Genomic DNA, 15,510 nt, shown 5'->3' with positions numbered 1-15,510 from the left:
TGGGCAGGCCTCCCGGCACCGCCCCCCTTCTCATCGTGGCCACCCTCCGCCCAGGCTGTGTCCGGGAGCTGCGCATCCAGGGCGAGGAGATCGTCTTCCACGACCTCAACCTTACCGCGCATGGCATCTCCCACTGCCCCACCTGTCGGGACCGGCCGTGCCAGGTAACCCCACACCGAACGCGCCACCTCACTGCCCCTGGCCACTGCCCTCCGCCGGGGCAGCCCCCGTGGGAAGTGGGGGAGAGCCAGGGGGTTCTCCGCCTGACTTCTGGGGGCGGCTTCACAGAATGGGGGCCAATGTCAGGATTCAGAGAGCAGCAGCTACGTGTGCATCTGCCCGGCTGGCTTCACCGGGAGCCGCTGTGAGCACTCCCAAGCCCTGCACTGCCACCCAGGTGTGTGACCCACCCTTCCGATCGCTGCCACCCCCGGGTGCTTGCCTCTGCCCATAGCTGCCCCTCCATATCCACCCATCGCACAGCTGACCATAGTACTTAACCACACTCTCACCCAAGGACTCACCACTCCTCCCAGAGACTGACTTCCATCCCTGCCACCCTAACACCCACTCTGCTCCCCAAGTTCCCACCTCCGTCATTGGTGCCCAGCTACTCATCCTACCCCCATCGCTGCTGCCAGGCAACCCCCACCCCCAGCCTCTCACCACCCCAGGTTCTTACCACCTTCCCATCTCTCACCAAGGCACTCAGCCCATGACCTGCCTCCCAGGTACCCAGCACCCCACACTCCTGCACTCCCCTCCCATGCTGTCCCCCGCCCAGCCTCCTTGGTGCCCCCCTACCCCGCCGTCATCCATTCCTCCTGCCCATTCTCCTGATGCAGTCCTCCCAGGCTGGCCAAGGCCCCCGAGCCTCCCCCGGGCCACCTTATTGTCCTTCTTGCTGGCCCCTCTGTCCCCCAGAGGCCTGTGGGCCAGACGCCACCTGTGTGAACCGTCCTGATGGCCGAGGCTACACCTGTCGCTGCCACCTGGGCCGCTCAGGGGTGAGGTGTGAGGAAGGTGAGTGGAGCCGGACCTGAGTCCCCGGGGAGCCCGGGAGGCATGGGGGAAGCTGGGCAGGGACACTCTGAGGCCACAAAGGGCCCCGTGGATGGTAACATGAGTCCAGAGCCAGAGGGCCTCAGAGTCACCTGGCTAAGCCTCTGCCCAGCCTGAATCTCTCCCATGAGGGTCTGTGAAGCAACCCCCTCCCCACCCCGGAGACCCTGCCAGCCTGGTCTGCGGTGCCCGAGGGCAGGCGCTCCTGTGGTTGGCAGCTCCTAACCAGCTGGTCCGGAGCCCCGGGGTCTGGGGCGGGCCGGGCAGGGACGCCGGTGCCCCCACTGCCCCTGGCTGAGCTGTGGTGCCGCAGGTGTGACGGTGACCACCCCCTCCATGTCGGGCACCGGCTCCTACCTGGCACTGCCCGCCCTCACCAACACACACCACGAGCTGCGCCTGGACGTCGAGTTCAAGCCTCTGGCGCCCGACGGCATCCTGGTGTTCAGCGGGGGGAAGAGCGGGCCTGTGGAGGACTTCGTGTCCCTGGCGATGGTCGGCGGCCACCTGGAGTTCCGCTACGAGTTAGGGTCAGGTGAGCACCAGACGCTGAAGGCAGGTGGGCTCTAGGTGCCAAGCTCTGCGCCCCCCTCGGCTCCCCAAGGCCCAAGGAGGGTTGGAGGAATAACTTCCGAAGTCAGACCGACTGAAGTCCCCTGTTCGCTCACGTTCTTTCGCTCCACTTGTGACTTTAAGCAAGTCCCCTAGGCCTCTGTTGGGCTCCTCCTGGACCACCCTATCCGCTCAAGTGCCCGTTGGGGGGGGCCCTCCGCGCGCACCATCCCTGTCTGGCATTCCCCCCCCGCCCCAGGGCTGGCCGTGCTGCGGAGCCCCGAGCCCCTGGCCCTGGGCCACTGGCACCGAGTGTCTGCCGAGCGTCTGAACAAGGACGGCAGCTTGCGCGTGAACAGCAGAGCCCCGGTGCTGCGCTCCTCACCGGGCAAGAGCCAGGGCCTCAACCTGCACACCGTCCTCTACCTCGGGGGCGTGGAGCCCTCCGTGCGGCTGCCCCCCGCCGCCAACGTTAGCGCCCACTTCCGCGGCTGCATGGGCGAGGTGAGGAGCAGGGGAGAGGAGGGGAGGGTGCAAGCCGGCCCCTCCGCCCGCAGCGAGCCCAGACCGCTTCCCGTCGAGCCTCCGTTCCCTCTTCTGCGAAACGGGGGTGGTGACACCTCCTTCGAGGAGTGACCGCGCTGCCGGACGTCCCTGGCTCGCAGGAGGCATTCAGCTCAGGTGCCTCCCTCGCCGGCGCGAGAGTCCCTTCCGCTTAGGTTCCCAGCTCCCCTCCGCCGGGCCACGCGGCCTCTGGCCCCGGCCTGCCCAGAGCCCCCTCAGCGTCCCTGTGCCCACAGGTGTCGGTGAACGGGAAGCGGCTGGACCTCACCTACAGCTTCCTGGGCAGCCGGGGCGTCGGGCAATGCTACACCAGCTCCCCGTGCGAGCGCCAGCCCTGCCGGCACAGCAGCACCTGCATGCCAGCCGGCGAGTACGAGTTCCAGTGTCTGTGCGCGGCTGGCTTCAAGGGTGAGCCAGGCTGCCCTGCCCCGGCGGGGAGGGCGCGGGGTGCTGGGTGGCCGCCGCGGCCCCCGCCCGCTCACGGCGCCCTGGCCCGCAGGAGACCTCTGTGAGCACGAGGAGAGCCCCTGCCAGCTCCGTGAGCCCTGTCTGCACGGGGGCACCTGCCAGGGCACCCGCTGCCTCTGTCCGCCCGGCTTCTCTGGCCCCCGCTGCCAACAAGGTAACTGGCCTGGCTCCTCCCCACCTCCCGCTCGGGGCCCTGGGGGGCGGCGCACGGGACCCGCTGTGTCCCCGCCCGCCGACCGCACCTGCCTCTCCTCACAGGCCCTGGACAAGGCACGGCAGAATCCGAGTGGCATCTGGAAGGCAGCGGGGGCAACGGTACGTACTTCCTGTGGCCAGAGAGGCTCGTCTCCTCCTCGGCTTCCCGTCGCAGCCCCTCTCCCAGGGAGCCCACACTCTCAGTTCCGGCCTGTGAGCAAGACAAGGCCACGTGAGAGGCTCACTGGGCTCAGAGGGACAGAATAAAGAAGAGCCCAGCAACACAGAGCTGGCTCCTGCCCTGTACTTACGGGCTAGCTGAGCTGGCTAGGCGGCCCCGGCGTGCGTCCTTGAGCCACTCTGACCTCAGTTTCCTCCTCTACGTTCGTTCACACATGCTGTCAACAAACCCTTGCGTGCCCATCCTCGCCCTGGAGGCAGGAAATGTAAGATGAACAAGGCAAGACCTTCCTTCTCAAGGATTCCACAGTCTATTTAAAAGCAATGATCGTTTCTTAAAAATCAGTGTTTATTGAACATTCGCAAATGCTGGGCCAACTGCTTTGTAGATACCCATCTTCTTATTTCCCACTAATGTGATAGGAGAGGTAGTGGCAGAGTGGCTAAGAACACGGGCTCTGGATTCGAATCCTAGCCCTGCCATCTACTAGCTGTGTTCCCTCGGGTGAGTCACATACCCTTCTGTGCCTCAGTTTCCTTATGTGTAAAATAAAGAGAAGTGACATCCTTCCACGAGGGTTGGATAAAAGTTTGTGTCAGGGTACAATTATTCAATGTACTTAAAATGCCTAGAACAACGTCTAGTCGACAGTGGGTACAGAACGTTAGCTTTTGTTAACATCATATCTAAACCATAGGATTATTGTAAGGATCCCTTTAAATGAAAGGATGCTTTCCTGTGACGCTCCCCGCACGTTGGTTGGCACATAGCAGGTGCTTGGGAAGCGTTCGCTGTTCGCATCATTGGGCGGAGGGTGGCCAAGCGTTCCCCACCCTTGTAGGCCCACAGGGACCAGCACTGGCCTGTTGGCCGGGTCCAAGCAGGTAGGGCTGGGGATGCTAAAACCACACACAGTATGGACGTTGGGGCCTAAAGGTCCGGGTTGCCATGCTGGCTTCCGGCTTTCTGGGCAGGTCACTCACACCCTGCCCCCAGCCTGTCTTCACCTCTGTAGGATAGAGGGAACACAAAGGTTCTGAACCTGGTATGTGCCATGGACCTAGGTGACCAGCTCTCCCAGTTTGCTCAGGACTGAGGGGTTTCTCGGGATGTGAACTTCAGGAACTAAAACCAGGACAGGACTCAGCAAATAGGGACGATTGGTCACCCTATCTGGACCCTACTGACTACGTAAAATAAAACACATAGGATTTCAGAGGAAACCAATTGTACTGAAATAAGTTTCTCAAAATATTTAGAATTTTTCTGATTTGTAACATATGAGCTTCTGTAGGAACACAATACATAACGAGATCGACTGGTGGCCCTAAGAGCTACCACAATTTCAGGAAGCCCTCAAGTGTCTGTAACCACTGTCACGTGATAAGGAAACGTGTTAGTGCCCCACTATGGCTCCTTGGCTTTGCTGCCCACATGCACAGCAGAAGGAACTGCTACATTTCAGTGAGGAATGAGTGAAGGTCGAGCTAGTGTCTGCCCGTCCAAGTTCACAGACCCCTGACTTGTGTCCATAGCCCCCTGGGGTCTCTGGAGACTGCAGAGGAACACACGTTGGGGTGGAGGTGGGGGTCCGGGAGCCCGTGCGGTGGCCGCTCTGTGCAGACGAGCAGGGGCCTCACCATCCCCCCGCGTCATCCCGCAGATGCCCCTGGGCAGTACGGAGCCTATTTCCACGATGACGGTTTCCTCGCCCTCCCTGGCCGCATCTTCTCCAGGAGGTGAGGCGGGTGTTGGGGGAGCTGGTGGGGCCGGCCAGGGGAACAGGAATCTGCACCTTCTTCCCCCTCACCCACCTCCTCCACTCCCAGCCTGCCCGAGGTGCCGGAGACCATCGAGCTGGAGGTTCGGACCCGCACGGCCAGCGGCCTCCTGCTCTGGCAGGGCGTGGTGAGTGTGGGCGGCCAGCCGGGTCTCAGGGTCCCCAGCCCCCTGGTGGCCAGGGCCGTGAGAGGGAGGAGGGCCGAGGCCACAGCGGCAGGGGCCTCGGCTCTCCAGACCAGGAACCCCAGCAACCCCGCGCTTCCCTGGCAGGACGTGGGAGAGGCCGGCCGTGGCAAGGACTTCATCAGTCTCGGGCTTCAGGACGGGCACCTTGTCTTCAGGTGGGTCCGGGCACCTGGCCCTTCCTCCCCCTCCCTGGCCGCCCGCACCGCTTCAGTTGGCTCCCCCTCTGCTCGGTGCCACGGCTCCTCCCACGAGAAGCTGCAGGCCCCCAGCCCCACATACCACCACCGTCTGCCCCAGCTCACACTGTCTTGGGCCTATGTGACTACAGCTACCAGCTGGGCAGTGGGGAGGCCCGCCTTGTCTCTGAGGACCCCATCGATGATGGCGAGTGGCATCGGGTGACCGCGCTGCGGTAAGAGAGCCCGCCCAGGCCCTGGGGCGAGGGGCTCAGAGTTCTGGGGTGGGACAGGACGCCGCCCCCGACGTGCAGCAAGACAGGCTTTGAGCTCTGGGAGACAACTTGAAGCCAGGGTGGATGAAGAGCCCACCAGCCTGAACACAAGACTTCCAGGGCGGGACATAACGCCATGGGGGTGCGGGGGGGGGGGGAGACAAGCACCCGAGGGGACGGGTGACAGCTGGGGGAGGTGCTAGGAAGCTGTGTTTGTGGGGCCAGCTCTCATCCAGTGGGGGGAAGGAAAGAGCTCCAAGCAGGGGCAGGACTTCCTGTCTGGCATCTCTGTGCAAAGGGAGGGGGGCCTCTTGGAACTGGTGGTGAGGGGCCCACCCCCATTCCACCAACAGAGAGGGCCGGAGAGGCTCTATCCAGGTGGACGGTGAGGAGCTGGTCAGCGGCCAGTCCCCAGGCCCTAACGTGGCAGTCAACAGCAAGGGCAGCATCTACGTTGGTAAGTCCCGGGCTCGGGCCTCAGTGCTTGCCTCGGGCACCCTCCTCGGGGCCAAGGGAGGGCGTGGGGCCCCTGCAGAGCTAGGGCATGCCGCCTTCCTCAGCCCCTGGGCTCCGGGAGCTGACAGGCCCTGTCCTCTCCCCCCGCCCCCCACCGCGTCCCCGCAGGCGGAGCTCCGGACGTGACCACACTGACCGGGGGCCGGTTCTCCTCGGGCATCACAGGCTGTATCAAGAACCTGGTGCTGCACTCGGCCCGGCCTGGCGCCCCGCCCCCGCAGCCACAGGACCTGCAGCACCGCGCCCAGGCCGGGGCCAACACCCGCCCCTGCCCCTCGTAGGCAGCCGCCTGCCCCAGACGGACTCCCAGGCGGCATCCCAGCCCCACGACGTCGAGTATATTATTATTAATATTATGATGATGAATATTTTGTAAGAAACTGAGGCAATGCCACGCTTTGCTGCTACTGCCCTGGGCTGGACTGGAGGGTGGGCGTGCCACCCCCCCTACACAAACACACCTGGGCAAAGCCGCAGGCTGGTAGGTAGGGCAGGTTGGATGAGAGCCGGTGCCTCAGAGGGCCGCCAGGACTTGCGGTCAGACACGGTGGCCGAGTGGGCTCCGAACTGTCACCACCGCTCGAGAGCCCCTCCCCCCACAGAGCTGGGCTGTCCAGTCCGGCAGCCCTCGGGCCCCTCAGTCCCACAGGAGCCAGCCGCAGCCCACAGCCTGGTGCCTCCCCAGCTCCCTTTGCCAGGCAGCTCACCCCTGGGCAGGCCAGCCCGCCACCGCCAGCCCGGGTCCCAGCCCCTTCCACCTCTGCCTAGCCAGCCGGGCCCCCTGCCCCTGGCAGCCTCCCCCTCCCACCGAGCCCTCCTGGCCCGCATCCCGCCACCCCCGCCCCCCACCCCCCCAACACCTGGCCCAGGGCCCCTGCCCTCAGGGGCGGCAAGGGAAACTCCACCCCAACTCTTCCCAGGAGCTGCTACAGGCAGAGCCCAGCACTGAGAGGGTCTCCCCGCCCCCACCAGGCCATAGCCCCCTCCCCCCACTGATCTGGAAGTGAAGGCCCAGGGGACATGGGGAGAGGAGGGCGCTGGTGGTTGAAAAGAGTTAGTGCCTTGGGTGGGAGATGCCAGGACTCACGCCTGGGAGGGACAGGAAGGGGACATGACAGCCCTGCCCCATCTGTGGGGAGCCCGAGGGCCCATGTGGGGGCATGTGCCCTCTCCACCAGCAGCCCACAGATGTGGGGTCAGGACGCCTGGCCTCCGTGTCCTAGAAGGGACCCTCCTGTGGTCTTTGTCTTGATCTTTCCTAATAAACGGTGCTATCCCTGCCAGCGCTGTTTCCTGCGCCTCTGGCTGGGGCTTGACTCGGTGGAACCCGAGGGGGTGCCGGGGGGGCGGGCAAAGCCGGGCAGGCGAGCGCCGGGGGTGAAGCAAGGCAGCTGCAGGGGAGCGAGGCCCCTGCTCCCCGCCCTTCCCGAATCCAGCCGAGTGCCAGCGACCTCCCGAGCCTCGGGGCCGCTTAGCCCCCGTGTACCTCACGACAGCCACAAGGCAGGAGGGGAGCAGACTGAGTCTGCGGGTTTGGTGACGTGCCCAAGGGCAGGTGGCCCTCCTGGGGGTGGGGTGGAACGCGAAGTCTGTCTGACCCCGGAGCCCACTCTCCTGTTTCTGAAGCCACAGCCTCTAGGGCTGTCCTCCCCGACCCTGCAAGGCCGGCCCACTGGCCTGCAGCCCCCCAGGAGCCACCCGGCCCGGACACGGGTAACAGGCGGTGCAGCCGGGGCAGAGGCCGTGGGCACCAGCCCTCCAGGCCAGCCAGCGGGACGAGCAGTAGCCCCAGAGGAGGCCCACGAGGAGGCCCGCGGACACTAGGACCAGCGAGGAGACCAGCGCCACGCCTCGGAGCCGGGGGCCTGCCGAAAGAAAGGGAAAGCCCGCTCAGGCCCCAGCCTGGGCCTGCTGCCCGTGCCTGTCACGTGGGGAGGGACAAGTGTGACCTTGGTGGGAGGAGTGGGAGCGGACAGAAAGCAAGAGCCATCTACCTCCCAGAGGAGCTGCTGTACCCTGCTGTTCCGGGGCCCGGCCTGCGAGGGGGGTGCTCTGGGCGGCCGTCTGGAGAGTTCCTGCAGACCTGAGAGCCGGGGGGAGCGTCAGGGGCTTGGACTTAGGGCCATCCGTTACTCCCCGCCTGGCTGGGCACCAGAGAGGGATCTGCAGCGGGAAATAATAGAGGAACACACAGAATTTTCCAGGGCTTGACTTGGGCTCCTTGAAGTTTCCCCAAACCTGTCTGAGTTTGTTACTCTTAGTATTTCCATTTCACACATGAGGGAAGTGAGGCACAGAGAGGTTAAGTCGCTTGCCCAGGTCACAAAGCAGGAAGTGCTAGGGGAGGACTTGAGCTCATGCGGCCCAGCTCCAGTGCCCAGGGTTTATAAATGGAGCTACTTCTCAAGAAGGGGGATGTGTCCAGGGGCACCTGGGTGGCTCAGTCGTTAAGCATCTGCCTTCAGCTCAGGTCATGATCCCAGGGTCCTGGTATCGAGCGCCGCATCAGGCTCCCTGCTCAGTGCAGAGCCTGCTTCTCCCTCTCCCACTACCCCTGCTTGTGTTCCCTCTCTCGCTGTCTCTCTGTCAAATAAATAAATAAAATCTTTAAAAAAAAAAAAAAAGAAAGAAAGAAGGGGGATGTGTCTGTACTGAGCATTCTCTGGGCACCAAGCACCGTGCTGGGTGCTGGGCTCCTTACCTGTGGTATTTCACTTGGGACAACTCCAAAAGGTTAGGTTTATCAGCCCCTTCAGCCAGGTGTTTTTTTGCAGTAAACAACCTGTTCAATAGTACATAGCAGCCCTGTTCGCAGGATGTGGCATCTTAGATTCCCAGGAAGGAGCTTCCTGGGTGGCCTATTCTGGTCCCCCCTGTCCACAGAGGTCATTCCTGGTCATGCTACTCCCTGGCTCTATGACCTTGGGCAAGACATTTCTCCTCCCCCAAGCCTCAGTTTCCCCATACATAAAATGTGGGAGACAAGACTGGACAATGGTTTCCAAAGTAAGTCTTGAAGGTCCAACTCAGGTCCCTCGGTGGGACATCAGTCAGCCAGGGCCTGGGCCTCCATGTCCAGTAAAAAGGGGCATCTTCCCTTTTGCTGTCTTGATCCTCTGCAAAATTTCACTTAGGAAAAGCTTCCACCACTGAAGTATCATTTGGAAGCAGCTGGATTAGATCATCTCCAGCGTCATTCCGGCTCTAACTTGCTCTGATCCTCAGATAGTCTGGCCTACACGGATTCCCCACTGCTGTGCTTCACCTTATTCTCTCCTGCCATGCCCCTGCCCCCGGCCTCCCCACTGAGGCCCTGCCCCCGGGAAGGGGAGCTAGCCCCGGTTTCCCTCCTAGCTGCTCAGCAGGGCCCGGGCCGCACCCATCACTGACCTCTGCAGTCGGCTGGTGGCCCGGAAGCCTGGTCACTACCATCACCACAGTTGTCCACGCCCCAGCGATCGCACACCAGGCTCGGGGGTATGCACCTGCCGTTCTGACAGCGGAAGTAGGCGCCAGAGGCTCCTGGGGCCAGGAGGGGAGGCATGAGATGAGAACCCTGAGCCAGCCCGTGACACACAGGGATGCGTAGCCCTATAGTGAGGGAATGTGGGAGCTGGGAGCCGCAGAAAGCTGCAGATGAAAGCATGGGTGGGTGTTCCGTGGGAGACAGGTGTGTGGTCACCAGGATGACGCCGATGGCTGACATTTACTGAGTTCCTATCCCTGTGCTGGGCATGGCTCTAAGCACTCCACTCACACCCCAGCTCCTGAAGTTCTCACAATAACCCTACATGATAAACACTGTTACTACCCCCATTTCAGAGATCAGAAGACAGGCCCAGAGAGCTTAGGTCACTTGCCATCGGCTCTGCCTGGCCTTCTCTCCCCAAAGTAACTGCATGGCTCACTCCCTTCAGGTCCACACTCAAATGTTACCTGCCAGGGGGCCCCTGAGTTCCACGTGAGAATGGCACGCCACCCTCCCCCAGCGCTCTGATCCTCCTTGTCCTGACTTCCATCCCTCTGCAGCACTCCTCACCTCAACAGAACATGGATTCACTCGATTACGTGTTTATGGTCTTATGGTCTGCAGCACTCCTCACCTCAACAGAACATGGATTCACTCGATTACGTGTTTATGGTCTTATGGTCTGAGCCTCCCGCATAATGTCAGCTCAGAGAGGACGCAGACTCCTCTTCCGTTCATTGCTGTAGTCCTGGAGCCTAGAACAGCACCTGGCACATTGCAGGTGCTCCCTAACATTTGTTAAATGAATGAATATGCACGCAGGTGAACGAATTGTATGACTTGATGCGCAGGGCGTGCAGAGAGGTTGACTTACCCAGCATCTCATTCTGTGGAGAAAAGCTGGTGCAGGTGGGGTTGCCCAAAACCCTGGCTCAGGGGTGGGCGTGGGAATCAGAGCATTCCACTTCCTGGCCACGGAAATGGACACATGACCCACATGACTAATCAGATTTGGCCCTGGCACTTTTGCTAGAACCATAAGAAAAGATGCTCACTCTCCATTTTGTTGAGGTTAGAGCTATAATGGTGACCGTGGACTTGGAGCTGCAGGGTCATCCTCCTGCCAGATAGAAAGAGAAGCTGCCTGAAATGGAGGCCAAACAGACGCCCACAATGCAAAGACAGAGAGCAAGGAGACAGCGCCCAGGTGTCTTACTTGAACTGCTGGATGCAGCCATACCTGAACCAACACCTTAATATCCCAGTTATAGGAGTCCCTCCCCATTCTCTTTTGGCTAAACCAACTTGAGTTGGGTTTCTTTTGTCTACAAAAGAAAACGAAGACTATATAGCAGGTATGTAGGTGTAAGAATGAATGTGAGAGAAAACACAAACAGTAGTGTGGTGATGTATGGGCGGTCATATGTGGGTGTCATATGTAGGAGTGTGTGCATGAACCAGGCAGGCTGTGCCTGCAGGTGTGAGTGACGGGGACTGTGTGTGTGGCCTGAGGGTGTGAAATGAACCTTTCTTCGTTCAAATGACAAACTGATCTGAGGAAGCCAGACCTGTGACAGGGCCTCGTCCCTGCCTCCTTCTTTCAGGAGTTCAATCCTGCTAAACACAGAGCAGCGGCAACATCCCGGGCTCCCTGGCTGACAGCTGCACCTTGCAAGCAGGCAAGGCCGCAGGGAGAAAGAGAGCGAGGGAAAAAGAAAGAGAAGGAAGGAGGGGTTAATTCTCAATCAGCCAGTGAGAGCTGTTTGCAAAACATCGTAGGCCCCTGGGCATGCTACAGCCTACAGGAGCCAGAAAGGAGACCCCAGGCACCACTGGTCTCGGCACTAAGGATTTAGGGTCCAAATTTCATATAGTTCCTCCCAGAGCCAGAGACTAAGGGGAAGAGAGAAAGAATGTAAAATCCAAAATTCAGGGGTGCCTGAGTGGCTCAGTCGGTTAAGCGTCCAACTGTTGATTTTGGTTCCGGTCATGATCTCAGGGTCCTGAGATGGAGCCACACAACGGGCTCTGTGCTGGGCCTGGAGCCTGCTTAAATTTCTTTCCCTGCCCCTGCCTCCCACCCCTGTTCTTGCTCATGCACACGCGCTCTCCCTCTCTCTCTCCAAAAAAAAAAAAAAGTTTATTTTAATTAAAAAATAAAATAAAATCCAAAATTCAGACCAGGCATCAGGCCAGGGGAGAAAAAGGTGGGAGCCTTGTCTAAAGAGACCACGGGACGGCCCGAGGGCTCTGCCCGACCAGCTCCGTGTTAAAGGGCTGTCCAGGGCCTGGCTCGTTGAAGTCTAGTCCCTGGTGAGCCCGTGCGGGCCCTCACATGGCCCCGTGCTCCAGTCTCAAAGTGTTCGCAACCCCATGTTCAAATCCCCAGCCTGGATATCTTGCCAGCGGCGGCAAGAAAGCTTCTCTGTGCTTTTGGCGTCTTCTGGGTTTTGGCAGCTCGCCTGCTCGCCATCACCGGACACAGCCTCTGCTGCGACACAGGGGGGCGTCTCCGATCCTGGGGGAGCCTGCGGGGGCTAAAGCCTTGAACTCAATTTGAACAAGAGGACGTGCTCTAGCCGCTAAAGCCCAGCCGCTCCGCTTGTGAGCAGGGAGACCCGGGCCCTTTACCTAACCCCCCAAGCCTGTTTCCCATCCCGAGACACGAGCACGAGAAGACGGGCACGTGCGGCTGTGAGCAACAGACAGACCTGGCACGCCAGGGGCAAAGGCAATGCGTAATAAACGATCATTAACTACTAGCAGTTCCCTTTCCTTGCTGAAGCAGGTATTTGTCACTTACAGTCACCGGAGACCCCGCTCAGCCCCTCTGCGTTCATCTGCAGGGCTGGCCCAGGACAGAAGAGCCGTGTGTGAACTTGAGAGTGTGTAAGTTGTATCTAAGCACGCAAAGTGATACTGTATGTGTATGAGGTGTGTGAGTGGGCAGTATGTCAGGCACGCGGGTTGTGTGTTGCAGTGTGTGAGGCACATGGGTGTGGAGTTGTGTAAATGAGTGCAAAGTTGTGGGTTGTACGCACATATACGTGGGTGTTGGGGTGTGAGGTTGTGTGAATGAGTGTGCAGGGCGTGGGGACTGTGCAGTGTGTGAATGTGGGGGTTGGGGTACGAAGTGTGTGAATGTAGGGTCATGTGAATGAGGGCAGTGTGTGTGGGTGTTGAGGTGTGAGGTGTGTGAATATGGGGGTCGGTCGTGTGGGGGGGTCATGTGAATGAGTGTGAACAGTGCATGAGTGTGGGTGTTGGGTGTGAGGTGTGGGAGTGTGGGAGTCATGTGCGAGTGGGAGTTGTGAACGGGTAGGTGAGTATATGTGTGAATGAGTGTGTAGGTTGAGGGCTGTGTACAGTGAGTGTGGGTGTCGGGTGGGAGGTGCGTGGGGTGGTGTGAATGCGTGTGCAGGATTTGTGGGTTGTGTGCAGTGTGTGAGTGAGGGCTGGTGTGAAGGAGTGCGCACGGTGAGTGTGGGCGTTGGGTGTGAGGCGTGGAGTGTGTGCGGGCGTGCGTCAGGGGCTGGTAGGGGGGCAGCCATACGCGGCCCGGGGAGTCAGATTTACGGGGTAGGCTCCGGGGGTCTGGATTGGCCGCTCCCGGGACCGCGCTCTGCCCGCTGCCAGCCCCCACCCCGCCCACGCCCCAGCCCCCCACCCCCCCCTCCTCGGGCACCGCAGGTGCCACACCAGGGACCCCAGCCCGCAGCTGCCCCCGGCTTGGGGGCCCCGGCCCCGGCCAACAGCCCGCACCCACCCAGCCGGAAAGAGGTGGCTTCGCCCACGAAGTCCACGCGGGGCTGGCGGCCTCTCGTAAGCAGGCGGAGGCCCAGGAAGGGTCGGGAGGACGCCACCGGGGCGGGGATGGTCAGGCCGCAGAGAAGGGCCCCCGGGGGCCGGGGCGCCCCCGGCGGGCCCTCGTAGAATTGCAGGTAGGACCCGGGGGCGCACGGGTCGGCCGGCGCGGGGGAGGAGGCGTTGGGTGCCCGGGACCCTGGGGGCGCCCGGGCCGCCGCGGCCAAGCTGTAGACCAGGAAGAAGCAGAACTGGAAGCGGGTCCTGTCGCCAGCGGCCGCCGCCCGCATCCAGAGCCCGCAGTCGGTGTCCGGGGCCACGAAGTAGAACCTGCGCGAGGCGGAGTGCGAGAGCAGCCGCAGCCCGGCCCCCTGCCACGTCTGCCCGCAGAGGTCCACCAGGTCAGCTGCAGGGAAAAGCACGGACCCTGGAACCGCGCGGCCAGGTTCCGAGCCCTGCCCGCTGTGTGACCCCAAGTAAGTCACTCACCCTCTCTGGGCCTCAGGTTCCTCATCGGTAAAATGGAATGATTGCCCGACCTCAGAACTTTTGTGAGGGTTGAATAATTTAATTCGGGCCTCAGTCTCTTATTCAAAAACGCTAGGATGTGTTTCAGAACTTTCCAGATTTTAGAAAGATAAGGTGGGTAATACAGGAGATTATGTTGCAGCCCTCCATGATCAAGCACATTTTCTAGAGCAAGTCTACAGACGTAACCCTAAGCAGGACAAATAAAGACAAGAACCAGCCTCCTCTCAGTTCAAGTCAGGTGTTGCCAGTAAATCAGTTAAGAAGGAATTTGGGCTTTCAGAGCTTTTCATATTTTGGAATTGAAACTAGAGGACTGTGGGCAGGTAAGGGTTCAGTGCTTAGGACAGTGCTGCGCATTTAATGAGTGTCACAGAAGTGTTAGCTATTATTAGTATCTTATCCGAGGAGGGGTAGACTCAACTGGGCACCCGCCCACCCCACAGCCTTTCCCTGTTGCTCCTGGATAAAAGAACCCTATTATCTCTCAGCTGTAGGTTGCTCTCTCCTGATCATTGGCCTAAACCAAACTTTGCAATCCTGATTCAATTTGCGGGGTTTAGGGATTGGCATGGGACCAGATTCTGGCCAATGAGATTGAAGAGGTTTGCTGGGGGCTCCTGGGAAAGGTTTTCCTCTCTGATTAGAGAAAAAGAAAAGGGAGAGCCGTGTGATGAGGAGCCTCTTTCTTCCTGCTTTTGAAAGCAGTTGACTGAGGATGTGATGGCCAGCACTGTAGCAGCCATCTTGCTAGGATGAGGTCATGAGACTCAGGGAAAATATTGACATGGTTGAGCTGCTAAATTAACCATTTCTGGAATCACCTAGGGCCACTCTCCCTAACTGAAATAAATCCATTTAGGTTAAGCTCTGTTAGTTTGGTATCTGTTACTTACATCCCAAAACATCCTCACTGCTGCAGAGTTGTTGTGAGGATTGAATGAGATAATAGGCAAATAATCAAACTAGCTCTGATTTTTGTTAAGGACGGAGAAGAGGAGGTGGCTTTTCTGGTGCATGGTAGGGGCACCAGTGGATCTTGAGGACCAACCAGAATGTGGGTTTTGGGGGAAGAAATTCGCCATCAGGGCTCAGGATGTGGGAGCCTTTTCTCAAATCTGCACAGACCTAGTAAAGCCAGACCCTGCCCTGGAGGCCCGCGGGGGAGGAAGGAGGTTTGGAGAGTGAATGAATTGAGCACCTTCTACGTGCCAGGCGCTAAATGTCTTACGCATTTATCTCATATGCACAGTAATAATAGTCCCTTAAGGAGCAAGGGCCCTTATTCCGACTTTGCTGCTGAAGAAACAGACCCCGAGAGGTGGAGCAGTGATGTCACTGAGAGTGTGAACACAGACCGTCTGCCCCCAAAGCCCATGGTGTTGTCCATTCCCTCCCCCCACACACACACACGCACACTCCAGACCCCTGTTTCTGGGTGACTTGGAGCTCCAGCCTCCCAGAGCAGTTTGGGGTACCAAACAAGACCAGGCACAAGGCTTTCCAGCCTCCTCCAAGTCAAGGGGTCCCAGCCCATCATGGGGATACGGTGTCTACGGGTGGTAGGCTCGGACTCTCCTGCGCACCCCAGCCAAGCCCCCTCCTGCTCACCTGTCTCCAGAGTAGATGCAGCCAGGGCAGCCGCCCCCAGCAGAAGCAGCCTTTGGGGCACCATCCAGGCCCTGCTGTGCCCAGCAAGGGGACAGACCTGCAGAATCCTCAGTTTGGGGTCTTTGGGGAGACTAGGGTATG

General features: G+C 60.1%; 2 protein-coding genes across 13 annotated transcripts in view; one reads left to right on the top strand and one right to left on the bottom strand.

Moving 5' to 3' along the window:
• HSPG2 (heparan sulfate proteoglycan 2) overlaps positions 1 to 7,240 on the top strand; it is a 100,881-nt gene extending 93,641 nt beyond the window's left edge. For all 12 annotated transcript variants that reach the window (XM_081817673.1, XM_081817677.1, XM_081817676.1 and 9 more), the window contains 14 exons: positions 55 to 164; positions 289 to 397; positions 925 to 1,023; positions 1,376 to 1,597; positions 1,874 to 2,118; positions 2,415 to 2,586; positions 2,678 to 2,800; positions 2,905 to 2,961; positions 4,686 to 4,761; positions 4,852 to 4,930; positions 5,075 to 5,145; positions 5,319 to 5,402; positions 5,795 to 5,898; positions 6,066 to 7,240. In XM_081817673.1, the coding sequence (XP_081673799.1) occupies positions 55 to 164; positions 289 to 397; positions 925 to 1,023; positions 1,376 to 1,597; positions 1,874 to 2,118; positions 2,415 to 2,586; positions 2,678 to 2,800; positions 2,905 to 2,961; positions 4,686 to 4,761; positions 4,852 to 4,930; positions 5,075 to 5,145; positions 5,319 to 5,402; positions 5,795 to 5,898; positions 6,066 to 6,238 (1,724 nt within the window). In that variant the 3' untranslated portion in view covers positions 6,239 to 7,240. The remainder of the gene's footprint in view (positions 1 to 54; positions 165 to 288; positions 398 to 924; positions 1,024 to 1,375; positions 1,598 to 1,873; positions 2,119 to 2,414; positions 2,587 to 2,677; positions 2,801 to 2,904; positions 2,962 to 4,685; positions 4,762 to 4,851; positions 4,931 to 5,074; positions 5,146 to 5,318; positions 5,403 to 5,794; positions 5,899 to 6,065) is intronic.
• Positions 7,241 to 7,592: 352 nt separating this feature from the next.
• LDLRAD2 (low density lipoprotein receptor class A domain containing 2) lies at positions 7,593 to 15,433 on the bottom strand. The gene is made up of 4 exons (XM_081816833.1): positions 15,370 to 15,433; positions 13,193 to 13,636; positions 9,348 to 9,479; positions 7,593 to 7,822 (listed from the first exon to the last, which is right to left on the bottom strand). The coding sequence occupies exons 1-4, from the start codon at positions 15,431 to 15,433 to the stop codon at positions 7,593 to 7,595; spliced, it is 870 nt and encodes a 289-aa protein (XP_081672959.1).
• Between the last annotated feature and the right edge of the window lie 77 nt (positions 15,434 to 15,510).

The sequence above is a fragment of the Leptonychotes weddellii genome, chromosome 4 (assembly GCF_054177405.1).
Source record: "Leptonychotes weddellii isolate Sample4059 chromosome 4, ASM5417740v2, whole genome shotgun sequence".
NCBI lineage: Eukaryota > Metazoa > Chordata > Mammalia > Carnivora > Phocidae > Leptonychotes > Leptonychotes weddellii.
Note: the sequence above shows the minus strand (reverse complement) of the source record. Positions and strands in the feature narration are given on the sequence as shown.

Bases quoted from the DNA above. Each gene is read 5' to 3' on its own strand.
- LDLRAD2 (XM_081816833.1), bottom strand. From the start codon at position 15,433: ATGGTGCCCCAAAGGCTGCTTCTGCTGGGGGCGGCTGCCCTGGCTGCA. The intron at 13,637-15,369 runs GTGAGCAGGAGG...TTTTCCCTGCAG, and splicing joins TGCATCTACTCTGGAGACAG to CTGACCTGGTGGACCTCTGC. The intron at 9,480-13,192 runs GTGGGTGCGGGC...TCCTGGCCCCAG, and splicing joins AGCCACCTCTTTCCGGCTGG to GAGCCTCTGGCGCCTACTTC.